The sequence below is a fragment of the Urocampus carinirostris genome, chromosome 5, assembly GCF_059441175.1.
Source record: "Urocampus carinirostris isolate Australia breed hairy pipefish chromosome 5, RoL_Ucar_1.0, whole genome shotgun sequence".
NCBI classification, from domain to species: Eukaryota; Metazoa; Chordata; class Actinopteri; order Syngnathiformes; family Syngnathidae; genus Urocampus; species Urocampus carinirostris.
In genome coordinates this window covers 13,055,621-13,081,170 of record NC_142353.1, presented here as the reverse complement: position 1 = coordinate 13,081,170, position 25,550 = coordinate 13,055,621, and the positions used below count along the sequence as shown (strand labels likewise).

The window sequence follows — 25,550 nt, the reverse complement described above, 5'->3', positions numbered from 1 at the left end:
AATATCACCCAGAGTGACTCAGGCAAAAATTTAGGTGTCACATTTGACCCCCCCATCTGTCCTTTCAAACACAGGTTAAGAACAATTTTTTCCATCTTCGCAACATTGCTAAAATTCCTCCTATGCCCCCCCGTCTCGATTACTGTAATGCACTGCTCTCCGGTCTACCGAAGTCCAAAATCAAGAGCCTGCAGCTGGTACAAAATGCTGCAGCGAGGCATTTAACTAAGACAAGAAGGTTTGATCACATTACCTCAATTTTAGCTAACCTGCATTGGCTCTCTGTTAGCTGGACTTGACTTAAGCTATTGTAAATACGAATTGCTCATCTGAGCTACTATTTTTGTCCATATAATTTTCTGGCATGAATGCTTGTTAACTCGTTAGTTACTCGACACGGAATGGTGTTGAAAATGAGGCGACGAAGTTGCTAACAAACTCCGCTGTAGTGCCAATCAAAGTAATGCAACATGACATACATTTACACTGGACAGAATTTAAGGACACAGCGTTAGATACAACATAAAATTTATTATTATAAATCTATGAAGTACACATAGTCAGTATTTTTGCCCCTTGTCAGCATAAGACAACTCATGGACTATGCTGCGACGCTCATTTGCTATCACTATCAATAACATCACTAACTTGATGAGAGGACACGTATTGCTGATTAAATAACATGGGCCATACAGTATATATACCCGGCATTCAAACCAATGCTTGACGTTGGCATGCACAAAATGAGATTAAGGCTTGATTGTAGAAGCGAGAAGAATGGTAAAAACACAACAGAAAAAGTAAAAGTATCAGCCCCTGCTCCGTCATAAATGCAAATTGTAACATCTTTCCACCGACCCATTTAATACACCTACATTGACAAACTGGCAACAGCGTGGGAGCATTCTGAAAATATTTAGTACATTTGGCTACAGAAAATCACAAAACAAGGACATCGTTTTACACAATTTTTGGTTTCCGGCAGCCCAAACTGAAGCATGTTCGGTTTGACTGTCCCCTTTTACAGACTGTAACATTGCATTTCAAATCAGAGTAAAAAAAAATACAAACATGATTTAAAATATGAAAAACATCATAAAATGAATTACCGGTATTACAAATGGTCCCAATATCACGTTTGCTGCAGCTCTGGTCAAAGAGTGGGCTGGCAGTAACTTAACCCCTTATCGTTCCTGTAAAATTTGGCTAAAATCCCAATCCAAGACGTACCCAAAGTAAATGGAATGCTGTTCTTGAACTGTTTGGAGATTATGGAGAATTAGTCTCTTTTGAAAGTTTTTTTCCCAAACTGAAATAATCCCTGCAAGTGCAATTGGCCAAGAGTGACGTATAACAAAAGGTCAAAGGCTAAGCAGCGCTATACGAGAAGTCATCTGACAAGTCTTAATTTTAAAAAGGGGAGTTTTGGAGCCAAACATAACAACAATGGTCGTCAAACGAATGAATACTTTTAGGCAGATATTTTTTGGGTCTGGCCTCATGATCCTGTGTTTTGGAGTAAATATATTACACGGTGAGATTTCGGCTTTCGAGAATTTACCTAGACCATGTTTCCGTGAAATCATTTCACGAAAGGCATATTACAAGACTTTTGCGTTATGCCCGCTTTATAGTTGTCAGATATTTTGTTTACAACCGAATGCGATGTTTCTGTGATGAGTATATTTTGAAATGGTCATATATTGAATCCCAAGAGCTTAAGGTTCCCAATGATATGTGGCAGGACGTATTTCACTGACTGGTCACATCGTGAAGACCTGACTGTTCATCAAAAGCTTGAGGGCCCGCCGGCAGGCTGTCGGAACGTTAAGGGGTTTATCTCTCCGTATCACCTTATTGCACTTTATTGAGTGAAACTTGAGCACATGCAAAATTCAGTCAAAAAACGAGTACTGTATTTTCTGAACAGTAAAGAGCACCTAAAAACCCCAAAATGAACAAAAATTTCAACATGCCCCTTATAAACAGGTGCACAGAATATTTTGCAGAATACAGTGAAGATGCATACTGCGTATACCAAGTATGTGCAATACATTGGATGCAACGGGATTCAAACATGGGTCGTGACAGTGAGAGCACCAACAATCTACCACTAGACCAGCAGTGGTACAGATGACATATGAAAAGGAATTAGCGGTTATATTATTATCACACTAATTTTACTCATATGGCCAGAAACAGTTATATGCATAGTGCATTCTTTATCCTTTTTCTTCACCTGTGTGAAAACGTTGCAAAAGAGAAAGAGAAAACCGGAAGGTTTTCAACAAAATACAAGATAAGCTCTTTTATAGACATTAAACCAAGAGGTTATTGACACTCAAGTGAAGAAATGGAAGAACTGTTTAATCAGACTACACTATGAACAATGTTTATGGCACAGAGTAAAAATGGTGTGATAAAGAGATAAGCTCCAAGCCTTTTCCCATTATATCTGTACCACCCGTGGTCTAGAGGGAAAGGTTCAGGTGCCTCACGGCAGCAATCCGGATTCGAATACCGTTGCAAACCATGTTTTGCGATTTTGATAACTGATATTTAAAGACTGTGCCTTTTGAAAAACGTATTCCAAAAGACCATTTTTTTAGGGTGCCCCTTATAATGCGGAAAATACGGTAATTTGAAACCACAATATTGTAACAAGGCAATTTGACCATGAAGCTACAGAACTCATGCCCAAACTTGTGACTCCAGTGAGAGAAGCACAGAAATCTTGCAGGCAGAGCGGTATTTATGTCTCCTCTAGCCTAAAATTTGACACCTGAGATGATCAGCTGCCAAAAAGAACAGAAACAGCAACTAAAGAAAGCACATGAAAGAAGAAAGCGAGTAAACGTTCAAAACAATATCTGTCAGTAAGGTTGGCTTGGAAATCACTTCATCTTTCCGAATGCCTGAATGAATAAAACAAAATCTCTTCAGGTGAACAAATGGGCACCAACCCAGACCACCACCAGTCTACAACATCTGAAAAAAGTCCCCCAAAAGGAACCAGAATGAAACAACCTGGCGAGTAAAATGAGGAGGCGTGAAACGATGACATGATTTTCGTTTCCTTATATTGCCGCTTTCACTCCACTGTCACAGACTTGGCCAGGTTTCTTGGACAGTCCACCTAAAATAATACATTTCAAAATAGTTAGTTTTAACTCGGCAACAAAACAAGGACTTGTAGATCAACTTCAAATGCATATTGTAAAATTGGCACACCAGCCACCAAGGCAGTGAGACATCGCTTTATGTGCATTCGTCTATAATACAGTATGTAACATGAAATATGTCATAATGTGTAGTAAAATATGTAATATGCACTTCATTTAGGAGTGATAATATTTCTATTGATAATCAATCTCTTGTGTTTCTATTGTTTTTGTAAAATAGATTGCTGATCTTTCGTATCTCAAGTCTAAAATATGTAATTATAAGTAAATGCACTTTCTTTCAAATGAATGATGATATTATTGATAGTCATTATGTGTTTCTATCGTCTTTGTTGACGTGCTTTATCAAATCAGTTACATTACTAGAACAGCTTTTGTCCATCTTCGCAACATTGCTAAATTTTGCCCTATGCTGTCTCAAGTTGGATGCGAAGATTATAATACATGCGTATGTAACCTCCCTTCTCGATTACTGTAATGCACCACTCTCCGGTCTCCCGAAGTCCAAAATCAAGAGCCATCAGCTGGTAAAAATGCTGCAGCGAGGTTTTTAACTAAGACAAGAAGGTTTGATCACATTATTCAGATTTTGGCTAACCTGCATTGGCTCCCATGTGATTTTAAGGTTCTGTTGGTAGTATACAAAATCATGCATGGATTTGCTCCCTCATCTCTTTCAGATTAAATTGCCCCATGTTCCGATCCAGAGCCTTCGCTCGGAAAATGCTGGTCTACTAGTGATCCCAAGAGTCAAGAAGAGATCCGCAGGATCGAGAGCGTTCTCCATCCGGGCCCCGGTGCTGTGGAATGCTCTTCCCCCTGAGATTTGATCTGCAACCTCAATGGGAAATGTTTAAATCTAAGCTTATATTCTATAGCTTATGAATGACCTTTATTTCATGTTGACAATATCTGTATATCGTTTGTTCTTGCAACATCCATTGCAGCCTGGTCCTCCTGGAAGGGGGATTACCTCATGTGCGGTCCCTTCTCAAGGTTTCTTCATGTTGAGCTTTTCGAATTTTTCCTTTCCCTCATGTAGGTTTTAGATCAGGGGATGGTGTAATATTAATCGGTAGTTAGCAATAAACTGTGGCCTGTGCAGCCGTTTGAGACTTTGTGATTTAGGGCTATACAAATAAACATGACTTAATGTTGCCTTTCCTTGCACTTTATTTTATTGTTGTTTACTGAATGCTAGAAAATTAGTATACTGTAAAATCCGGACTATAAGCCGCTACTTTTTTCCCCAAACTTTCAACCCTGCGGCTTATTCAGTGATGCGGCCAATTTATGTAATTTTTCTAACAGCCGCCAGCGGCGCTAGAGTACAAAAGGTAAGATTTAAACTGCAACTTCTTAGCTTGTGCACAAATTAAATTAGCGTAGACATATCCTCGTCATGCAAATTGCAAAAAGAAAGGCACATGACGCAGTCGAGCAAGCTTAACGCAGTCGAGCAGTCCGATATAGGACTTACTTTGCGAGCGTGATGCTCGCGTGTTTTTAGTACAGGAGTGTGGGACCACGTCCATATGACAAAGTCTCTTTCCCACACTGAAGGAAGACGACATTGATGACGTCAGTTATAAGGAGGAAGATGAGGACGGTTTGCCGTGCTTACTACAAGTACGGTATGTTTTTTAACAGAGCTGTTTACTGTGTTGCTAGCGTGTTCCTAGTAGCGTTTTTGCTACCCTTCACAGGCTGGGATGAAAGTTATATTATTATTAAAGCTTTGAAAACTCTTGGTGTACCGTATTTCTTTGTAAATATGTGTAACCATGTATAATATGTATTTGCAACTGTATATTTTTGTAATGTATTTATTTTGGAAACTTATTCTGATATGTTTTGTACGAGCAAATGAGAAAGAAGGGGCGGGGCAGACGCGGGTTGACGGGAAGTGAAGTAAAGGTGAGACGTGTTTGTGGACGCGGCCGACAATAGTGGATATATATTTTTCCCACCCTTACCTTTGGAAATATACACTTTTTTCCTTGGATTACTTTCAACGGGCACCTGGACTCTGCAGGTCTGCATTAAATGTTAAGTACCGGTATGATTTTCTGTTTCATTCTGTGTTCTTTGGACTGTATCAGGTAAGGGTTAATTTAGTTTTTGTATATTGAAATATAATATTGTGAATGTACTCGATTGCTGTTGAGAATGTCAAGAGGGGTAGTTCAAACCTCGCACTGTTTGTTTTCTGTTATTAGTGTCAATAAATTTGTTCAAACATGATTTCGTGTTTTTATTGCGTTTTTTTCAATGTGGGCGCATGCGGCTAATATACAGGTGCGGCTTGTGTATGTACAAGATCGGCTTTCCTCCCGAAATGTAGTGGGTGCGGCTTATAATCAGGTGTGCTCTATAGTCCGGAATTTACGGTAAGTACTTTGAAGTGATTTAGCCCACCTTTACTGAAATAGAAAGTTTTGGTTACTGCTGGTGCATGAATAATACCTGCTTCTTTCATTTAATGTTCATGTAATAGGCATATTTATATCAAAGAATTTAGTTTCAATGGACTAGTGTTCAATTAAAGTCAATTAAAAAAACTGCTAGCTATCATTTTGATGGTCAATTAGTTGCCGAACTGTTAGCACCTTTTTCAAACTTTGTGATTGAGAAGCAAGATGCTGCCGCTCCACAACTATTTTGTCCGAATGAGAAGCTCAAAGATGATCTTAAAATGTTTAAAAACACATGAATCATTATCTTCCACTGCATTGCCAGGTGTCAGTCATGATGATAACCGCAGGGTTCACACAACTTTTTAATGGCCAAATTCAAGCATTTTTTAGGTAATTTCAAATCCAATTTCTCCAGTGACTAGCATTTTGATCTCTTCACCTGACCTCTTAGGGAAATGCATCCGGGGCAATAACGCTTCACATAACAACACCATACAAACCAATGCCAGCTGCTGTTCGTCACGAGAGAATAAGAACTGCAATGGCAAAGCAAAGCCACTAGACCAGGCGCATTGGTGTCATTTTTAAGTAAAATTGATTTATTTGTCTTCATTTAATGCACAGCCTATCGAGTCAGACTGCTGGGAATGGCAACAATTTCAAGAATTTACATGCACTTCACCAGAAATTCAAGCACTTTTCAAACCTTGAAAACATAACATTAAAATTCAAGCATTTAAGGATTTCAAGCACTTGTACGATCCCTGTTACTACTTAAATCCAGTAGAGAAAAGTTGTCCCCAACTATTTAAGTCCTGAGAGTCAACTGTCAATAATGTGATCACAATCCTGATTGCTAATGAATTTAAGACTGTTCCTATACCGATACAGCACAGTTGCACGTGAGGTAACACCTGCAGTGCAAATAGATTCCTTTAGGGTTGTGGTCTATGCAGGGCGTAGGAGAAGAAAAACAGATGTGGTTACAGGCCAGTCTAGAGCACTTACGTCGAATCCTCGGAGGACAGCCAGATGTAAGGAGAGCAGCTGCAGGGGGATGACGCTTAGGATGCCCTGCAGGCAGTCCACGCAGTGAGGCACTTTGATGGTGCGACACGAGTTGCTGATGCTCTCGTAATCGTCTCGGTCGCAGATGACGATGGGGCGGCCCTGTCAAAGAATTATTTTTCGATTTAAGTTTCAACAGTTTGACTGGACTGAGGGAAAAAGAAAGAAAAGACAGTTGTCAGTGTCACGCCTTTAATAACATCATGTGCTCTGGTCAGCAATTGTGGTGATGTCATGATGCAACAACAGGTCAGAGATTTTTTTTTCAATTCAAACCACTCATTTTCAAACACCTTGAACCCCCAAAATATTTTAAACCAGTGTTTAGAAAGCTTTATTAAAAAAGAAAGATGTATATATTCACAGCCTACCGTTTTTAGCGATCACATTTTTAAGACAGGCTAATGTATAATGTTGACCACATACAATTCTTCAGTGTGTTAATACATAAATATTTTTAGGACGTAGTACAGGAAAATACATTTGGTACCTAATTTAGTTGTAATTGTATAACTTACTTTAACCTGTTTCTTCCTAGTTTTACTACACAACATTAACTTTTTAGGTAAAATTAGAAAAATTAAACATAAGTGTACAATCTTTTCTACCAGTGGGGCCATTTAATTAACAAAATGATAAAAAGTATTTTAAATTGAAAAAACAAAATTGTAAGGGCAAATGTCATATTTGAGCAAAATGATTAATTTAAGCCCAACACACAACTTTCGTCAACATCTTTGGCTGCAGAACACCAACGCTCCTGTTCTGTAATATATGAATAAAGTAATAAACTTATTTCTCCACTGACGGGTGTCATAAATGTTTTTAGACGTCATTGCAGTGTTTTGTATTTAAAGCGCTTGATTGCAGATAAGAGTAGCTCATCTATTTCCGTGCTGCTGCACACACTTGAGCACTTTGCTGCAGAGCACCAAAAATATTAAACATGTTTGATACTCAACGCTATTGACGCCGCATTCGCCTCCAAAGAGTACCCAAGCGGACCAGACTTAGATTTACCCACACGAAATCATTAAGAAAACTGTTAATATAGCACACTACTTCCAGCTACTAAATACGGAAGAAAATTAGTTATGCTGATAACTATAAGGCACAGGTATGTTACGCTTCCTGAGAATTCTAAGCATTACCATGAAAACGGTAAATCTGCTGCGGCATGCTTGACTGTCTCATGGCACTATGGTTAAAAAAAACAGTTTTATCTGTCCCTGTGCATGCACACAGGGAACATTCAGTTCTTTTATCGTACGGGACTCAGAGAACCGCAGTTAAATTTGTAACCTTAGTTTTAAACAGCATATTTTTATTGACCAACTAAATCCAAAATAAATTTGGTTTAGAAATCACTTATGAGTAGGTGAAATGAAATCATTAATTTAATATACATTACTTGCCCCCCCCCCCTCCAAAATTTATGGATATTTTGTAAATGGTACAATGAGTTTGCATTTTTAATATAACAATCCAAAATAAAGATGTCACATTTATAGTTGACACAAGTTTATTCATATTTTGTTTAAAGCTAGTAATTTCTACATGAACGCTTACCTGACGGGCAACAACTTGCTGCAGTGCGTTCTGGCATTTGATATAAGTGTTGTCCTTCATGATGATCATGATGACCGGCATGAGATTGTCCACCAGAGCCAGCGGACCATGTTTGAGCTCCCCAGCCAAGATGCCCTCAGAGTGCATGTATGTGATCTCTTTGATTTTCTGGCCAAGAAATGTTCAGAAAGAATGAAACAGTACGCAGAGGGGCAAAACACAGAAGACGATTTTGGGTTGAGCTGAAACAAGTCAGAAAAACAACATATTGGGACTTATTTAATGTCAGGAGAGTTGTGTGCATTTCCTCACCAGAGCTCCTTCCAAAGAGGTGGCATAATGATAACCCCTGCCCATGACTAGCACGCTCTTCTGCTGGCGCTCATGCAGCTCAGAGGCTAGGTCCTGGATCTCTTTATCCAAACCGAGGACCTCCTTGATCAGGTCTACATCCAATCATCCAAGGGGGAAATACACCAAGATTTGAAAAAAGAATCAGAAACATGCTGTACAAAACATAAAAATTTATGAGCAGCAGACAGTCTGATGCGGAGGACTATAGATGTTCACAAAGGTGAAAAGTAAAGTTCTGCAAGTGCGTCTCTCTCCTTTTATGATTCTTATTGACATTACAGGAGCAAATGAATCAGACTACAGCATTGCTTTTCTGTTCTGAGCAGAATAGGCAGGGTCTGCTAATGTGGTTATTGCTTTTTTTATTTGTGTACTTAACGCTTTGGATGAGCATAACGGGAAAAAAATGATTAGCAATAACATGTCGTTTTTGACGATGCTTTGTCGATCATTGTTCAATTCTCAATGTGGTCTAAAAATATGATTTGTGCAGTAAACCTTTGAATAGTCATGTACGGTACATTTGCCCAAATTTTATGTTAAAATCTAATTTTACAACTCAGGTTTGTACACGGTTTTCATGGCCAAATTTACGCACTTTTTATCCGCTTTCAAAGCCAATATTCCAATTTTTCCAGTAACCGGCCTCTTGGTCTCCTCATCTCTCCTCTAGGGCACGACGCATAGAGGGAAATACCACTTCACGTGACAGCGCCATACAAACTAATTACAGCTGCCGTTAGTCACGAAGGAAGAAGAAAGGCAATGGCAAAGCGAAGCCACCAGAGTAGGCGCGTCAGCGTCATTTTTAGGCAGATTTGATTTATTTCTCCTTATTTAATGAGTGTTCTACCCAGTCAGACTGTTAGGAAACATGGCAACAATTTAAAGCATGTAACAAGCACTCCACCCAAAATCAGAGCACTTTCAAACCTTTAAAAGATTAAAATCTTCCCAAAGTTTGAAAAGTGCACCTTCATGAACCCTGAAAAGCCGGATTTGACCCCCTCAAAATTCTACGGCACAAAAATGTTGTGCCTTTTTACAAAAACATTTCTTGTTGTAAGTATAAGCTCTTATTTTATTGTATCTTTAGTTTTATTTCTTGAAAAACACTCCTTAAATTTTTCAAAAACTATCTGACGAGGGACAGGTCTTTTTTTTCCCGATCTTATAACCAATAAAAATAAAATTGAACTTCCAGCTGCTGAATGACAGAATATTTTTCATTTGGCGTTTATTAACCCCCAAAAATCCAAATTGAAAATACAGAATATCTAAAAGTATAAAAACCTTTTTTTGGGGCCAATTTATCATTTTTTTGTTGTGTACACAGAATAACACATCACACGCCTTCTCCTTGTTTCCCCTCGGTTTTAAGGCCAAAAACTTTGATTAATGATTTATGCAGTAATGTACAGATACATCCTGGATGAAAATCTGCTTCAGTGTGTTCCGGACTCAATCCGCCAAGTGTGCATCTCTGAATGATGTGGGAAAGGATGTGAATACTTAGGAACATGTGATGTCTCAGTGTTGGTTTCCTTCCGTTTTTATATGTCGAAAAAACATTTATTTGCCATTATATATATGCCATTGGAGAGATTTAATTATAGTTCCATTGTGAATTGTACCAAAATTAGTCTATTAAAATATCTAAAACACTTTTGGATGATTCCAATGATTAATTTTCTAAAAAAAGGTAAGTTGAAATGTGCCAAATGTGTCATACCTTTCCTTTTACTAACCTGGAAGCACTTTCAAGCCCTGAATGATCTCTCGGCGCCTTTGCTGCATGGAAATCCTGTCATCGCACATCATCAATGCGAACATGACCAGGGCCACAAACTGGCTAGTGTAGGCCTGCACACATTTGAGAAGAAAAAAATACATGTGGAGTGTGACTGCAGGTATATATATTGTTTAGAAGACGCACAAAACAAAATTACACTGATTAGCAAAAATGTCTAACTGGATGTTATGTTGCTTCGAAAGCTTCAGTTTGATCTTGGCATTGGAGGGCATGGCCGCTTTCTCGTGTCCCGTTTCATCTGGAGGGACGAAAGCATGACCTTCTTGGGTGCCGAAGTGCTTAACTTGTTTGGGTGCTTGGGCATTTGGGTTGGCCATGGTCCAAAAAATGTGTTTTTTTTGCTACTTTTCCCCTTTTTTATTTTCTTAGTTTTTGTATGCGTTTGTCTTGCTGTCAGTCACCCTTCTCGAGGGATATGACTGGGGTAAATAGATGGATACATATTAATGTAGACTAATCAGCGATTGCTCTATATTAGTAGGGGTATGTCCCCTACATCCATGCTAAAAAAAATGCCTTTGTGTTGCGTGATTTTATTATAAACAAAAATATACAACAGGAAGAAATATGATCTAAACTAAAGCTTTATAGATTCTGAGATTGATCACACTTCCGCCATTTTGAGAATTAAATTGATCTCCATCTGGTAATGGACAACATATTAAGAAAGGAAGGCGGCGAAGGGTGCTGGCCTGGTCTAAAGTTGTGCTCATGATTGAGCAAATGCTTGACACTTGGGAACAGCAGAAAATCGCATCACAAAGTCTTTGACGACCTGACGCCGGCTGTCATCACTAATGTTTCGTCTTGGCTTAGGTTTGAAGGTCATTCCTTTCCATTTGAGGGAGATGAAGTTAACCTGAAGCCAATTTATTACATAAACCTGGCCTATGTTATATTTGTAAAACTCCTGTGTTGAGTGGAAGATGGGGCAAAGTTGTTTTTAATAGGTATGATGAAAGCAATGGCTGGTTAGATTGACCTATTTCTTAACATTTGCAGTGAACAAACCATTTTACACCAAATTAGACTGTAGCAGTAAACTAACGACAAGTGGGTGGTACAACTCCACAAATTCAATCACATTTTCAACAGGCATAATGTTTTGATTTAATAACATGATTAAATGGCTATCCTTTATAAGTTTCTCATATTGGTGGCATCCCTAATTTAGATACAGCATGGAAAACATGAAATATAGTAAACTATCATGCTGAAGTTTTTAAGTTCGTCTTTGCCAGCATACCAGTATCAGATCAGGGACTGGTGTAATTGTGGCCTGCGCAGTCCTTTCAGACATTTTGTGATTAAGAGCTGTACAAATTAATGTAACTTGACTATAGTCTCTCCAAAATAGGTTCTATGGTTGTGATCCATTTTCACATGTTTGAGAAGAGGTGCAGCCACAATCCTTTTACTCACTGTCAACGTGTTTACCAATGCCATTCATAATATTTTTTCTTTTAATGTGGTCATTGTAGAATGCGAAAAATTAGACTAGTGGGATGTGACACACGTTCTCCAGTGATTTGCAGAGCTGGTTATGCAGCGTTACTTGGGCCGCGTGTGTGGCCCACTCAGCCAAGCAGTAAATGATGGCGTCTCCAAGGCGTGCTTGCTGGATCTGGAGCAGCCCACCACTTAATTCCTTGAGCCAACGTCATTCTCTCTCATTAAACAAATAGGCATAGATAGATCAGTTGTCTGCCATTGTCGATGCGCAAGATCTGCATAATTTGAACCACCTGCACAACTTAATGAGGTCGAATTTATCACAAAGTTGGCCTTTTTAGTGATTAGGTTTTAAGCTACTGGCCTAGCGATGACAAGGTTTGGCTTCCATACTAGCAACAACAGCACGTACGCATACATCAACAAAAGAAGGCGGAAGGTGTTTTCTTCACTCAGATGATGATGTATCACATTACACAGCCATATTTTCATATGGAACAGGGGTGGGAAAACTTATAAACAGTAATAATGAATCATGTGGAAAATATGAAAATGAATAGAAAAAAGATACTACACGACTCTTGTACATAAATGCTGAGAGGGGTAAATTGAAAAATGCTGAATAATTTTTGTCACTTTAGATGTGCAACTTAGCAATGCGCAACAATATACAAACTGTGCTGTGCAAAGTGATCGCACTTTCAAAAAAATCCAGGACCTTTTTCCTCAGCACAACCAACACCAGGGATATGTGGAAAGGCATTCAGGCCATCACCAGATACAAGCCAACCACCGCCCTAGTGGGGGACACTAGCACGGACTTCCTGAATGATCTCAACAACTTCTTTGGGAAGTTTGAGGCACAAAATGGCACCCCTGCAGTGAAAGCGGTTCCACATCAGGACGAAAGAGCACTCCCCCTGGACTCAACTGACATGAGGAAGACCCTGAAAAGGGTCAACACACGGAAGGCTCCAGGCCCTGACAACATTCCAGGGCGGGTCCTTAGGGAGTGCGCCAATAAGCTGGCTTGTGTCCTTACAGACATTTTCAACACCTCGCTAGACCAAGCCACGGTACCATCATGTTTCAAGATTGCCACCATCATCCCAGTACCAAAGAATCCCCAGATCTCATCACTGAACGACTACCGGCCCGTTGCACTGACTCCTATCATAATGAAGTGCTTTGAGAGACTGGTTAAAGAGCACATCACCTCCAGTCTGCCCTCCTCACTCGACCCCTTTCAGTTTGCCTACTGGACAAACCGCTCCACCGGGGATGCCATCACCTCTGCTCTTCACCTGAGCCTGACACACCTAGAGGAGAAGAACACCCATGTGCGGATGCTGTTCCTGGACTTCAGTTCAGCATTCAACACTATCATCCTACAACACCAGGTAGACAAACTGAGACTCCTGGGCTTCAACACCCCCCTGCGGAACTGGCTGCTGGACTTCCTCACTGACAGACCCCAGTCAGTGCGGCTTGGTCAGAACATCTCCGATGTCATCACCCTCAGCACGGGCTCCCCCCAAGGCTGTGTCCTGAGCCCCCTGCTGTTCACCCTGATGACACACGACTGCGTCCCTAGGTCAGCCACAAACCACATTGTGAAGTTTGCGGACGACACAACAGTGGTGGGCCTCATCAGGGACGACAACGACCTGGCCTACAGAGAGGAGGTGGAGCAGTTGGTGGGCTGGTGCAGAGTCAACCTGGTCGTGAATGTTGACAAAACTAAAGAGATCATTATCGACTTCAGGAAAAACCAGCCTAACCATGCCCCACTTCTCATCAACAACAAGGCTGTGGAGGTTGTCAGCAGCACCTCGTTCCTAGGGATGCACATCACAGACTAACTCACCTGGTCCGTGAACACTGCATCACTGGTGAAGAGGGCGCAGCAGCGCCTGTACTTCCTGCGGAGGATGAGTAGAGCCCACCTGCCCCCACCCACCCCCATCACATTCTAAAGGGGCATCATAGAGAGCATCCTGACTAGATGCATCTCTTTGTGGTGTGGAGGCTGCCGTGCCTCCGACTGGGGTAGTGTGAGGAGGGTGATGAGGACAGCAGAGAAAAATCATCGGGACTTCTCTCCCGAGCCAAGAACATCATTAGGGACCCCTCTCACCCCAATCATGGACTGTTCACTCTGCTTTGTTTCTTTTTGTCCTTGCACTACTGGCAGAGCTCTTTTACCTAGCCACTCCTTTGCACATCTGTTCTCCTCTGCACTATCGTACTCCAGTGTTATTGTTATTGTATAGTGACTTGTTTACCTGACTGCCCATTTTGCACATCTGGTTAGCTGCTCCTCTTGCACTCTTTGCACTACTGTATAATACTATACATAGCTATAATTATTTAGTATATTATTAGGACTTCAATACTCCAACTCAATACAACATTTTATTTATATCTGTACATTCAAGGAAACTGTGCGGGTCAGACATTTTGTTCTGTATACACGTGTACAAGAATGACAAAGTATATCTGAATCTGAAATTTGTCACTCAAATGAAAAATCAGAACTCGAACAAAGCCAAATGCGTGGCCGAGTAATATGAGCAGACATCTTTACTCCTCTTTCCTGGTTGAGTAGGATCATTTAGACAGATATACAGTCTAACGACACGTGTTGAGAATTTATTGCAATTTAGAGCATTTTAATGCATTTTGAGGGCGATAATACAGATCCCAACAATGTTAGTTATATAGGGAATGAAGAGAAAACAACTGTCGATTTGAAGAAGAGGTATTTCAAAATGCTATGATGGTGTATGAGTGTGCCATCGAACCGCCAGTCAAAAGTTACAGTAAATTGTTTACTTTTTAAAATAGTTCAATGTTTATTATGTACACATTTAAATAAATAATTATGTCTTTTTTAGGTTTATGGGTCCCTTAACTGCCGGTGTTTAGGTACAGAACATATTTTGTCATTATGGGAAAAAAAAATATTTACTTCAATTTGGTGGTTGTAGTGGAGAACCAAGGTATCAGGACCAAGAAAATATATTTTTGAGACCTCAGAGTTTGGCATGTAACATTTTACAGAGAAAAAAGGTTTTGTGCGCCTATTTTGACTGCCTACCAATCTTGAGGCGTGAACTTGATCAACTGAACACATTTTCTGTTGACTGACAATGTCCAAAAATGTGTCAATCCGGTAAAAATGTTTCCGGATTGCGAAGTTACATTGATTGGGACTGCATCATTCAAATAATATCAACCGGGGCGGTACTAATACACTCAAATACTTAAACTATTTTTGGGACATATAAATATGCCATCTTCCTGATAAGGTGCTAGACTAGTAGAACAAAATACAACTTAAGTGATGCAATGCAATCAGTAAATAATTGTTTATAGCAAAACCATGCCCCCCCTCATCTCATAATCAAAGTTACAAGGAATGACTAAATTGTATAAACATTGTTGTGGTAAAAACAAACAAAGCAGCACAGTGCCTCAGCTTTCAAACGCTTTTGCCCTCAACCAAAATGTGCAAGAATGAGTTGCTTCTCTTTCGACTAAATTTCAGTTTGCTTGCTCAACATGTCAAGAACGAGATTGTTGGTAAGATGTACATTCTATTGAAACGTATGCATTTTTTATAGGGGCCAGAAAGGAACAATGAGTGAATGATTAAGACTTGTGTTTAAAAAAAAAAGAAGACTTCAACTGCCCACTTGCAACAGTTAGCTGCAACTCTTTGCATCATTAAAGCGGCATACAAAGCTCTTTCTGACTCACCTTTGTGCTGGCCACACCTATCTCAGGGCCGGCATTGACATGCACTCCGCAGTCAGTTTCACGAGAGATGGAGCTGGCCACTGTGTTGGTGATGCCCACAGTCAAAGCTCCCCTTTCCTTACAGTAGCGCAAGGCCATCAAGCTGTCAGCAGTCTCCCCTAGAGAATGACATGCAAGACAGTTGGGTGGAGTGTGACGCATACAAGGCTGTAATTGCACAAGCCTCAAAGAAACATAACAAAAAGGAAGATAAACAAATTACTAAGACTTTCACATCCTTGCTCTATGACAGAGAATGGTAAACAGATAAAACCAAAGCAGCGGGCCAGTTCCCACCTGACTGGCTAATGAAGAAACAAACGTCATCTCTGAAGACGGGTGTGTTACGGTCCAGGAAATCGCTTGCCAGCTCCACCATCACAGGCAGCTCCGTAAGCTCCTCTAGGACCTGACGAGTCTGCAGGAGAAAAAAAACATTACATCACTATAAGGCAAAAAAAGTTCTGCGCAAGTGACTGTGTAATGTGCTGAATAATTTGAATTTACACCCAAAAAAAAAAAGAAAAAAGTTTAGCATCTACTTACTGCAAGACCAGCATGGTAGCTGGTGCCACATGCGATAAGGATCAAACGTCGGCATCTCTGGATCTCTTTGATGTGGTCCATCAGTCCACCCAAAGTCACTAATAACAAACAATTCGTTATACTTCTTCCCCATTTTCCACATCATTAAAATATCCCTGGAGAATGCTATTTAAAAAAAAAAAAATAAATAAAAAAAAAAAATCATTCTTCACGCGTTTTGCTTTCACAAGAATTGTCAATCATCATACAGTCACAACTCAAGACAATTCGGTTTTTGTGATTTTTCAGACGCGAAAAACACGATTTTTGTTAAACACTTTTAATTGACGGGTTTGTATATTTGCAGAAAAACGTATTACAAAACTATAACAGTTTTTGCCAGAAACTAAAGATGTGCATAGTTAGGTGCTTGAAAACCCCGAAGATGTTCTTAGAAAGTAGTAATTCCCCCACTCCATCTATTCGTGATCAAAGACCTGTTCCTCCTCCTTTTAAGGATACCCTTTACCTCCCTCACAAACTCATTTATCTACTGATATTTTCCCCTTCTACGGTACTTATTCAGAAAAGTAGAACCCTCATGGTTGGAACTTCAACTGATAATCTTCATTAAAAACTTCATCTCAGTTTAGAGGCTTTTCTGTATCATATAAACATTAATGCAAGAAACACCATTATTCCAGCAATTTCCTTTTATTAGGCTCTTCTGTTGGGCATGTGCTAGTTTATTGAGTTTCCCAGGCCAAATACAATTATACGAAGCAAGTAGTAGAAAGTTTGCTTCAGACACGTTATTCCTTTATTTAATTAATGACCAAAAACAAAGATCCATTACAGTTCCACAAAGATACTAATATAATGCGAGTCAGCAAACCTGTATTGTCATCAAAGTTCACTCTTCCTCTCATCGTGTTGACTACAGACTCAGGCTGCTCAAAGATTTCCTTTTGCATAAAGGAGCTGTAGTTGCCTGTGGTAGAGACATAAAAAAAATCTTGAAAAAGTAACTGCAAATCAAGAGAAGGTCACAACAAAAAAGGATTTTAATAAAGTGCTCTCAAACAATAAAAGAGGTATGGTTGACACACATTAAGCTCCTGAAAGCGGGGAAGAGCAAAAATACGGGTATATTGTTTCAGTTCTTGCTTTGAAAACACATGCTTGCATTAATGTTTTTCCATTCCTTTAATAAGAAATTTGGGTCATGCGAATGAAGTTATCCAGCTGATCGCTTCCAGAAACAAGCAAGCTGCTGACGATTGGAATGCTCAACTCCAGCCAACAGTGGCTAATTTCTGCTCTCTGCTGGCCGACTGCGGTACAACCAGAGGAGCCAAGCGCCAGTCTATTGTGCATAAAAAGTATTACAAAATCAGTTGAACTTTGTAATTGGTTCAAAAATAATGAAACATAAGTAAAAACAAACAAGTGATAATGAGATGCATAAAACGTGAAATAAAATTATTAATTTAAGTCTTGACAAAAGCATAAGTTACAAAAATAATGATATTTTTATGTAAATATACATCTGAATATACTTTAAATGGATGATAAAACGATATTTGTAACGCTTGCTAAAAAAATTGATAAAGAATATACTGTTCTTAGACGCCGGTGACGACTAGAAAAATATAATCTCCACTGGCATTTAATATACCTTTCACTCGAATGAGTTTGACTGTTCTCATGTAGTGCCTTTTTGTGAGGTTACAAAAAACTTTAAAGTTAAACAGGATTAAAATCGTGGACTTAAAACTCTGGCCTGTTGTCTTTTTTTTATTGCATTAACCTCGCTACATGTGCACCACACCCTTAGTCCACTCTTAACAATATTTGAGATTAGATGAGCTTTTTATTGCATTATAGTTTTGTTAAAATGTATCCAATGAAAGGATTGTGCAGTTCATATCAGAAAGTAGAATATATTCACCTTTTTTTCCCCTTCAAAAAACAAAATGGCCAGCAAAACCAAAACAACTTCATGTACCGTATATGCTCGCATATAAGTGACCCCTTAAAACTGCTTTAAAATAGCCACATACTAAAATACATTCAAAATATTAATAAAGAATGTACCTAATAAGTGATAATTACTTATGTACTTGTAGTTTGTAAAGATTATATACAGGTAAAAAGCTAAAAAATATTACATTTTAAAACCATTTACTGTACCTTCGAGTAGCATGTCAACATTTTCGTATTTCCCAATCGTTTCCATCCCTTGCCTTAATTGATGTCACTGGGTCCCACTTTTTATTCCCCCTATCACTAACTTTCTTCCAACCTATTACTATGGGCAGAAAAATTAAACAAAATTAGATGTTGTCCCTTTCAAGCACGGTGATTGACTAAACAGGAAAAAAGATCGATCGTGTAAATTGACCGTCCACTTTTTTTCGCGTTCTTAGCATTATTTTGCCAAGCCACAGGCCCGTGACACATTGAAATTGGCTCCGCGTCCAACTTTGGGTACCAACCCACAAGCTGACAAACACTGGTCTAGTCCAGTCTCATATCAGAAGTACCAGTGGCAGAAGCAAAAAGTTAAGAGACCCTCAACTCACCTTTCATAATTTGCTCCAGCTCCATTTGAAGGGTCTGGATTGCGCAGGTAGGGTAATCCCCGGCACGTCGTTTTATTCTGTGGATAGACAGCCGTCCCTCGGTCACAGCAGCCACGTCATCATCCTCGAGGAAGATCACCCGATTGGTATGCTCTATGACTGCACTGTAGTCACGAGCACCATATTGATTACAGTTATGAGAGCGCCACGACAGTACTTGGGAATTGAAAAGGGCAGCTGCAAGGACAAGGGGGGTGCTCACCTCGCATCAGAGGCAAAGTAGTACTCAACAGCTTTCTCATCCACAGGGAACAGGCAGGTGTCCTGGTTAACTCTGGGAATAGAACTGCAGCTCTTCATCTCTTTGCCAGCTGGGAAACAAACCATAACTAAGTCTAAAGGCAACTTGTGTTATGTGAAACAACCAGATGCAGAGTTTGTACACCTTTTGCATGTCTGAATTCAAGCAATTTATTAAGTAATTTCTCCAATACAATTAAAAATCCAGTTTGAATCAAGTATTTTGCAGAGTCACAAATATATCTGCGATTTAAATAAGTTAGAGAAGAAGACCAGAAGATCTTTGATTTTTAGATCTAGTTAATGGCGAATATATAATTTGAGACAAATCTTTCCCCATATCGGTGTTGGGCAAGAATGACAATAATATGTAGTTTACAATTTTAGTTGCAGAAAGTTCTTCCCACTACAATTTACCACTGAGAAACACTACCTTAGTTTATTTGCATGACCCACAAATATACTTAGTTGATATGTAATCTTTGAACTAATTCACATTTCATAGCCCTGTTCAGGTGTAGCATGCAATCTTCCTCTTAGGGACGACTCGTAGAGGGCAATGGCGCTTCGTAGGACAATGCCATACAAACTAATGTCAATTGGATTTAATCACGAGGTAAGAAGCAATGCACTGGGAAAGCAAAGTCGCCAATGAGCATTGTCTGTGTCATTTTTAAGCAGACATGTGGGAAAAAAATGGTAACAATTTCAAGCATTTACAAAGATTTCAAACACCTGGACGAACCCTGCAGATAAAATTGCACCTTACATGAACGGTAGACCACAGGAATATGGTCTGTTGACAGCTTGTGGTCACTTCGCACCCCAATCAGTAAAGGACTTCCTCTCCTGCACATCAAATATTGAGATTTTTTTATTCTGGTATAGAAAGCAAACACCTTCCTCAAATAAGGACATCAACACTGACAGAACGTATGAATAGTGACGTTTACCTTGTAACAACTGCCTCCGCAGGATAATGTACGCTCTTAAAGACCAATGCAAAAGCACCTTCCTGGGAAGGACAGTTCACTTAAAAATCAATAATTCTTTGTTCAAGTGTGTGCATCCTTACCAGTTGCTCTGTAACATTTTCCACCAGTGTGGCAAAACTAATATCATCACTTTCCCGGTTGTCGTACATATACTTCACCAGCTTGGCAATAGATTCCGTGTCAGTCTCTGACTCAAATTCGTAGCCTTTGCTCATCTGGGGGTGGGATTTGAGAATAAATTACTTTCTGGATCATTTGCTAATTCAATAACGATTCAATAAAGAATAAAATTAAAACACATTTGTGCTCACCAGTAATTTCCTGAGATCTTTATAGTTGGTGATAATCCCATTGTGAATGACAATGAACTCTGCAGACCATGAAGAAAATTAATGAAGTCAGAGACGTGGTGACCGAATGACTCAATCTATTACCAAAACAATTCAAGTACAGATTGTCTGGATTACAACCGTGAATAAAGCCTGGTGCCTCATTAAATGAAAGATCGTAATTTATCTCCCTCCCTTCACAAGTTCAACTTTAAAAACTAAGTACACAAAAAAAGCCATTTGTGAAAATGTTCTTTTCCAATCCATCTGAATAGATCTTCTGTATTCTGCAATATGTATTCTGTGTAGCACTATTTAGTTATTCTATATAACACGCTACAGTGGGCATTTGCACGTCACACTGGGTATTTGTATATTGTATTCTTTTTGCTTTATTATTGTATTGTTCTCAGCTCAGGGATGCTGCTGGAAATGAGAATTTCCCTTCGGGGATGAATAAAGTATCTATCTATCTATCTCTAGATTCAACTGAGGTCTTGTCAAACTCATTCATGTATTCAACACAGGAGTGTTAAACGGACAGAGGGCTAAATGACTAAAGGTGAGGGCCGTACTGAATGTTTGAAACTTCTAAAAGGATGAATTTATTGAACCTAACTGAACCTACTAAAACTAACAAATACAATCATGTATGATCACATTAACAAAGCAATATTTTTAATGGCTCTGTCCGAACACTGCAATTTTCAACAGGCAAAAAATGACTTTTTAGGAACCTTCAATTTTAATTTTAGCAAAAGTGGGCTAAATTTACTTCAAAGAAAAAATGAATAGTAATATTTTCTATCATTGACTTAATTGAAATATATTATTAAAAATATAATTGGATTAAAATACAATAAAGTGCAAAAATCTATTAAACAAAAAGACACTTGATTCAAGGAGAAGTAACGTACGGTAGTAAAAAATACAATAATTCTTGTTGTATATGAATCAAGATCATCTCAGGTGATGTAAAAAACTTTTTAGTGGGCCAGATTTGACATTTGTGATTTAAGAAATGTTTAGAAATAATTTTCCTCACCCTTGAGAAGATAGTAAAACTACCTTTTGTTATGGTAAAAATAAAAACATCTTTGGAAGCACTTCACCCACAAAAGTGGCAAAATAAAAAAAAGAGAAAATTGCTATGATAAAAACACAGAGTTTTGTGGTAGTATTAAATTAAATGATTTAGACGGTGAAAAATAAATAAATCACTGACCATTGGTCTTGTCTGATCTGTGCGGGTGACTATTGAGTGGGCTCGGTTCTCCATGTGTAGCCCAACGGGTGTGAGCAATGCCGAAATGAACATCCGACTCCACCTCAAGATCCAGATCTTTTTGTCCTAAAGAAAAACTGCTTCAAAACTCTATACCAAACAACGTCTTATTCATTGGCGTATGACAAAACCTCTTTAATCTTACTGTGGATCTCGTCATCAAGAGCCTTCACTTTTCCACGCTGCTTGATCAGTTGGATGCTTTTAGCATTGGCCTCCCAATCCTTGCCATTACCGCCATCAATGCCCACCCCTGAAATAATACAATGATTAGATTTATTTGTATCGTCATTGATAGCAATGTAGTGAAAATAATTATAAGACAACATGTAGCACTCCATGATATCAGTATAAACTTTAAAAAGGAAAATAAAAAAATTCTAGGATGAATAGGCAGAAATAATTCAAAGGTAGTTTTTGGCAATTAAAGTTCCTCTGGATCAAAATAGTGTAAATATGGTGCACATTTTGCACTAAACCTCAGAGCACAACAGGTTGCTTTTGGCAACAAATAGTTAAATTTTAAAAGAGCCTGAGGATAGTCATGGAATTGGCTCATGTAACGCTCCGTTTACCAAAAAATAAAAGTAAACAGCAATAACACACTTAGTTGCGCATATTTTTGAGCCACTGTAGAAAAAGACAAAATCATGCTGCCATTGTGCAGGGTCTGTTAACGGCCACATGAACGCAACACAATCAAGGTGCACGTCCTCAGGGTTGACGGCACAAAGATAAACAACGCACAACACTTGCCGATAACCATTTTCTCATCCCTCACCAGCAGAGTCGTAACCTCGGTACTCCAGACGCCGCAGACCTTTGAGAAGGATTTCAAGGATTTCTCGGCGAGTCCTTGGCACATGGTAATTGAGATACGCAAAGATTCCTGGTGGAAACAAGGACAATATTAACAAGTAACTGATCAGCGGTGTTAAAACAAGTACCGGTACCTCATTGAAGGAAAGTATGTCCTTATTTCCACAAACTGTACATTCAATAATCATTCCCCGCATTGTTCATTTTGTCAGATTAATTTCTAGAGTCACCAACAAAAGTTTGAACAACAATCACAATACCACATTATTTCACTCACCCTTCTTTCTGATGAAACGAAGGGACAAAAACCTGTCTTGCGGGTGACGCTGGGCATCGTGACTTTTTAACAAAGAAGTGTTGAAAAGCACAGTATTTATTTGAGAGTACATATGTTTAAGGCTTATGCACACAAAATAAAAGATAGGCTCCTCGGTTTTGAACTACCATGATAAATAATTCGCTTCATCTCACATATCATTAGTTAATTCTTTTTTTTCTTAACTTATAATTAGTCCGTTTCAAAATGTAACACAAGCCCGACCATCTTACGAAACAAGTCAACCAGCAACACTAAAAAAAAAATATATATATATTTTTTAGAATCCACAACCAGCTCGGTGGCCTTAGGGTCAAGAGACTGGGAGGTTACTGGTTTGAGCCTTGGCCAGGTCAAACCTAAGACTTACAACATTGGTACCCATTGCCTTGGCGCTTGGCATTAGGGGGATTGGTCACCTAATGACTCGCAACCAGATGTTGCAACACATCAGTTGGGTTGAGCGTGGGGGCTGGGGATCCCCTCCTCTGTATCACACTCCCAGAAGGAGTCAAAAATGTAAATGTGTTTCTTGACACATGTATAAAATGGTAAATGGTCTGCATTTATATAGCGCTTTTCAAGTCACTGAAGACCTCCCAAAGCGCTTTACACTTACCCATTCACATTCATAAAATCCACAACCATAAATAGATTTTGAGAAATTAATGGTAAAAACATGATGTTAATAATTTGGATTGCTGGAGAAATCACCAAGCATATTTACCAATGAACTGTAATAAAACAAGCATACACTCTTTGAGCCAATATTTGAGTCCACCATCATGTCCAACGACAGTAAGGGCAGTGTATATTTGGTCAAAAAAACTCCTGTTAGAGAAAAAGCAGTACCCTGCCTGGTTAAACAGAGCTTTCGTTCAGTGATTTTTTTTTTTTTTTTTTAATTGAGGTGGGGCACTACACTCACATTCAGACCCAAATATGAAGACGAAATTCTAAGCTTTGCAAACTAGACTTCGCAAACAAAGAACAATTCAAAGAAAGCAAACATTTGAAAAAAAGGAGGCGAGGAGAGGTTGGGCTAGCTGTGCACTAAAACAATCTCCTATTGAACTAAGTATGTCACCTAATCTTACAGGTTATTTTGGTCAGATTGTGGGGACATTGACGGGAAACAGGTGGAACACCCGGAAACCATCATTGTGTCAAGGAAAAAGTCAACAAGTCTGTGAAGATGAACGGATAGATAACACACTTTTCCTGAATTCATAGAAGCAATGACAGTTTCCACACTATTAGCGGTGGGATTTTCAATAATTGTAGAAATAGACGCATTTGACACAATATTGTACGATTGATTTAGTGAAGTGTACAATGTTTGGGTCAAATTGCCTCCCAGCGTTAGCTAGCTTGTACCAAAACTGGTTGCGATACTTCCCCCTTATTAGTTATATTTTATAGCGTCGCCATTAAAAAAAGTGAAATAAATAGTACGTGGAAGATATAAAATAAATGTAATTTTTCAGCATGTCATTAGCATCATTCGTTTCTCATTCATTTCGCTAATTTGATAGCCACCCGTAGCTACCTCGAACGAAATCAGAGAAGAATAAGGTTATTTATATTCAAACTGTTTTTATATGTCTCATTGGGGGTGTTAGGTATCATCTGATAATCTAAAAATTGGTTGAATACACGATTTAATCAGGTACTCACCACACATGTCTTCGGTTCAGTGCCCGTTTGTCACTCAGGGGGCTAAGAACGCCTGTCAAATACATACCGCCTTCCAGATTTGGTGGACCAATCAGAAGCAGGGAGCAACTTCCGTATCTTTTGTGATTGGCCAGAGTGGCGTTTCAATGAGTCTTTTAAGCCAACGTAACTTCTCCTGACGTGGCACACGGATGCTGATCCGTGTTCTGGTAGTACGTCTTCGTTTAAACAGGCCTTTATTTAATCTAGTAAACATGCGTTGTGCTCTTCAGTTAGTATATTTAAGCAATACCTTTTTTTTTTTTTTTTTTTAAAACACAGACAAACTTTACTTTTGTCAATGAATGGAAATTTCTAAGCGACCACAAACTTTTGATCACTAGCATATAAAAAAAAAAAAAAAAAAAAAAATAAGCAATACCTGACGAATTAACCTGGGCAAAACAGAGGTCTTAATGATCGGTCCTGATTTTCGTTTACCAAAACTACAAGATTTCACATTGTGTAAACATGTGGGGATTATTGTTTACTATCAGTTCACTTTTATGCCACATATCAAAATATATTACTAAGTGTGTTATCATCTGCAGAATATAGACGGACTAAACTCCGCAGTGCCGATGCATGCTTTTATGTCATCTCCTTTAGATTATTGTAATGCTATGCTTGCGGGTTTTCCAAAAAGAACGTTGCCAGCTTGCAGCTACTACAAAATTCAACAGCAGTGCTTACAGGGTCCGGGGAAGGGGTCACATTATATTAGGATCAATTACAAGTATTTTAAGTAGTTATTTGAATGGTCTTGGTTCATCTTATCTGTCTGGTTTCCTTTTATTATAGTAGCCCTTGCTGTCCCCGGGCTCCTTTGGCAGCAGTTTTTGAACTGTTCCTAGGGTGAGGTCCAAAACCCATGGTGAAGCAGCATTCAGCCACTTTGGTCCAGACAAATGGAATGGTCTGCAGGGACACTATTATTAAAAAATTAGGCTAAAATCCACCTTTTTGATTATTGCTTTTAATTGATAGATGTTAAATGAATCAAACCAAATAAAAACTAACAGTT

General features: G+C 39.0%; 1 protein-coding gene across 1 annotated transcript; it reads right to left on the bottom strand.

The window, feature by feature from the left end:
• Positions 1-511: 511 nt before the first annotated feature.
• LOC148365469 (glutamine--fructose-6-phosphate aminotransferase [isomerizing] 1-like) lies at positions 512-24,596 on the bottom strand. Its single transcript, XM_088335797.1, has 19 exons — positions 24,488-24,596; positions 22,457-22,564; positions 21,821-21,928; positions 21,616-21,741; positions 20,373-20,431; positions 20,142-20,276; positions 20,020-20,081; positions 19,836-19,915; positions 19,029-19,137; positions 18,767-18,930; positions 17,077-17,172; positions 16,203-16,300; positions 15,954-16,074; positions 15,618-15,775; positions 10,339-10,453; positions 8,549-8,682; positions 8,237-8,404; positions 6,608-6,769; positions 512-3,136 (listed from the first exon to the last, which is right to left on the bottom strand). Exons 1-19 carry the CDS (start codon positions 24,492-24,494, stop codon positions 3,092-3,094), a joined length of 2,055 nt encoding a protein of 684 aa, XP_088191923.1. The 5' UTR covers positions 24,495-24,596; the 3' UTR covers positions 512-3,091.
• Between the last annotated feature and the right edge of the window lie 954 nt (positions 24,597-25,550).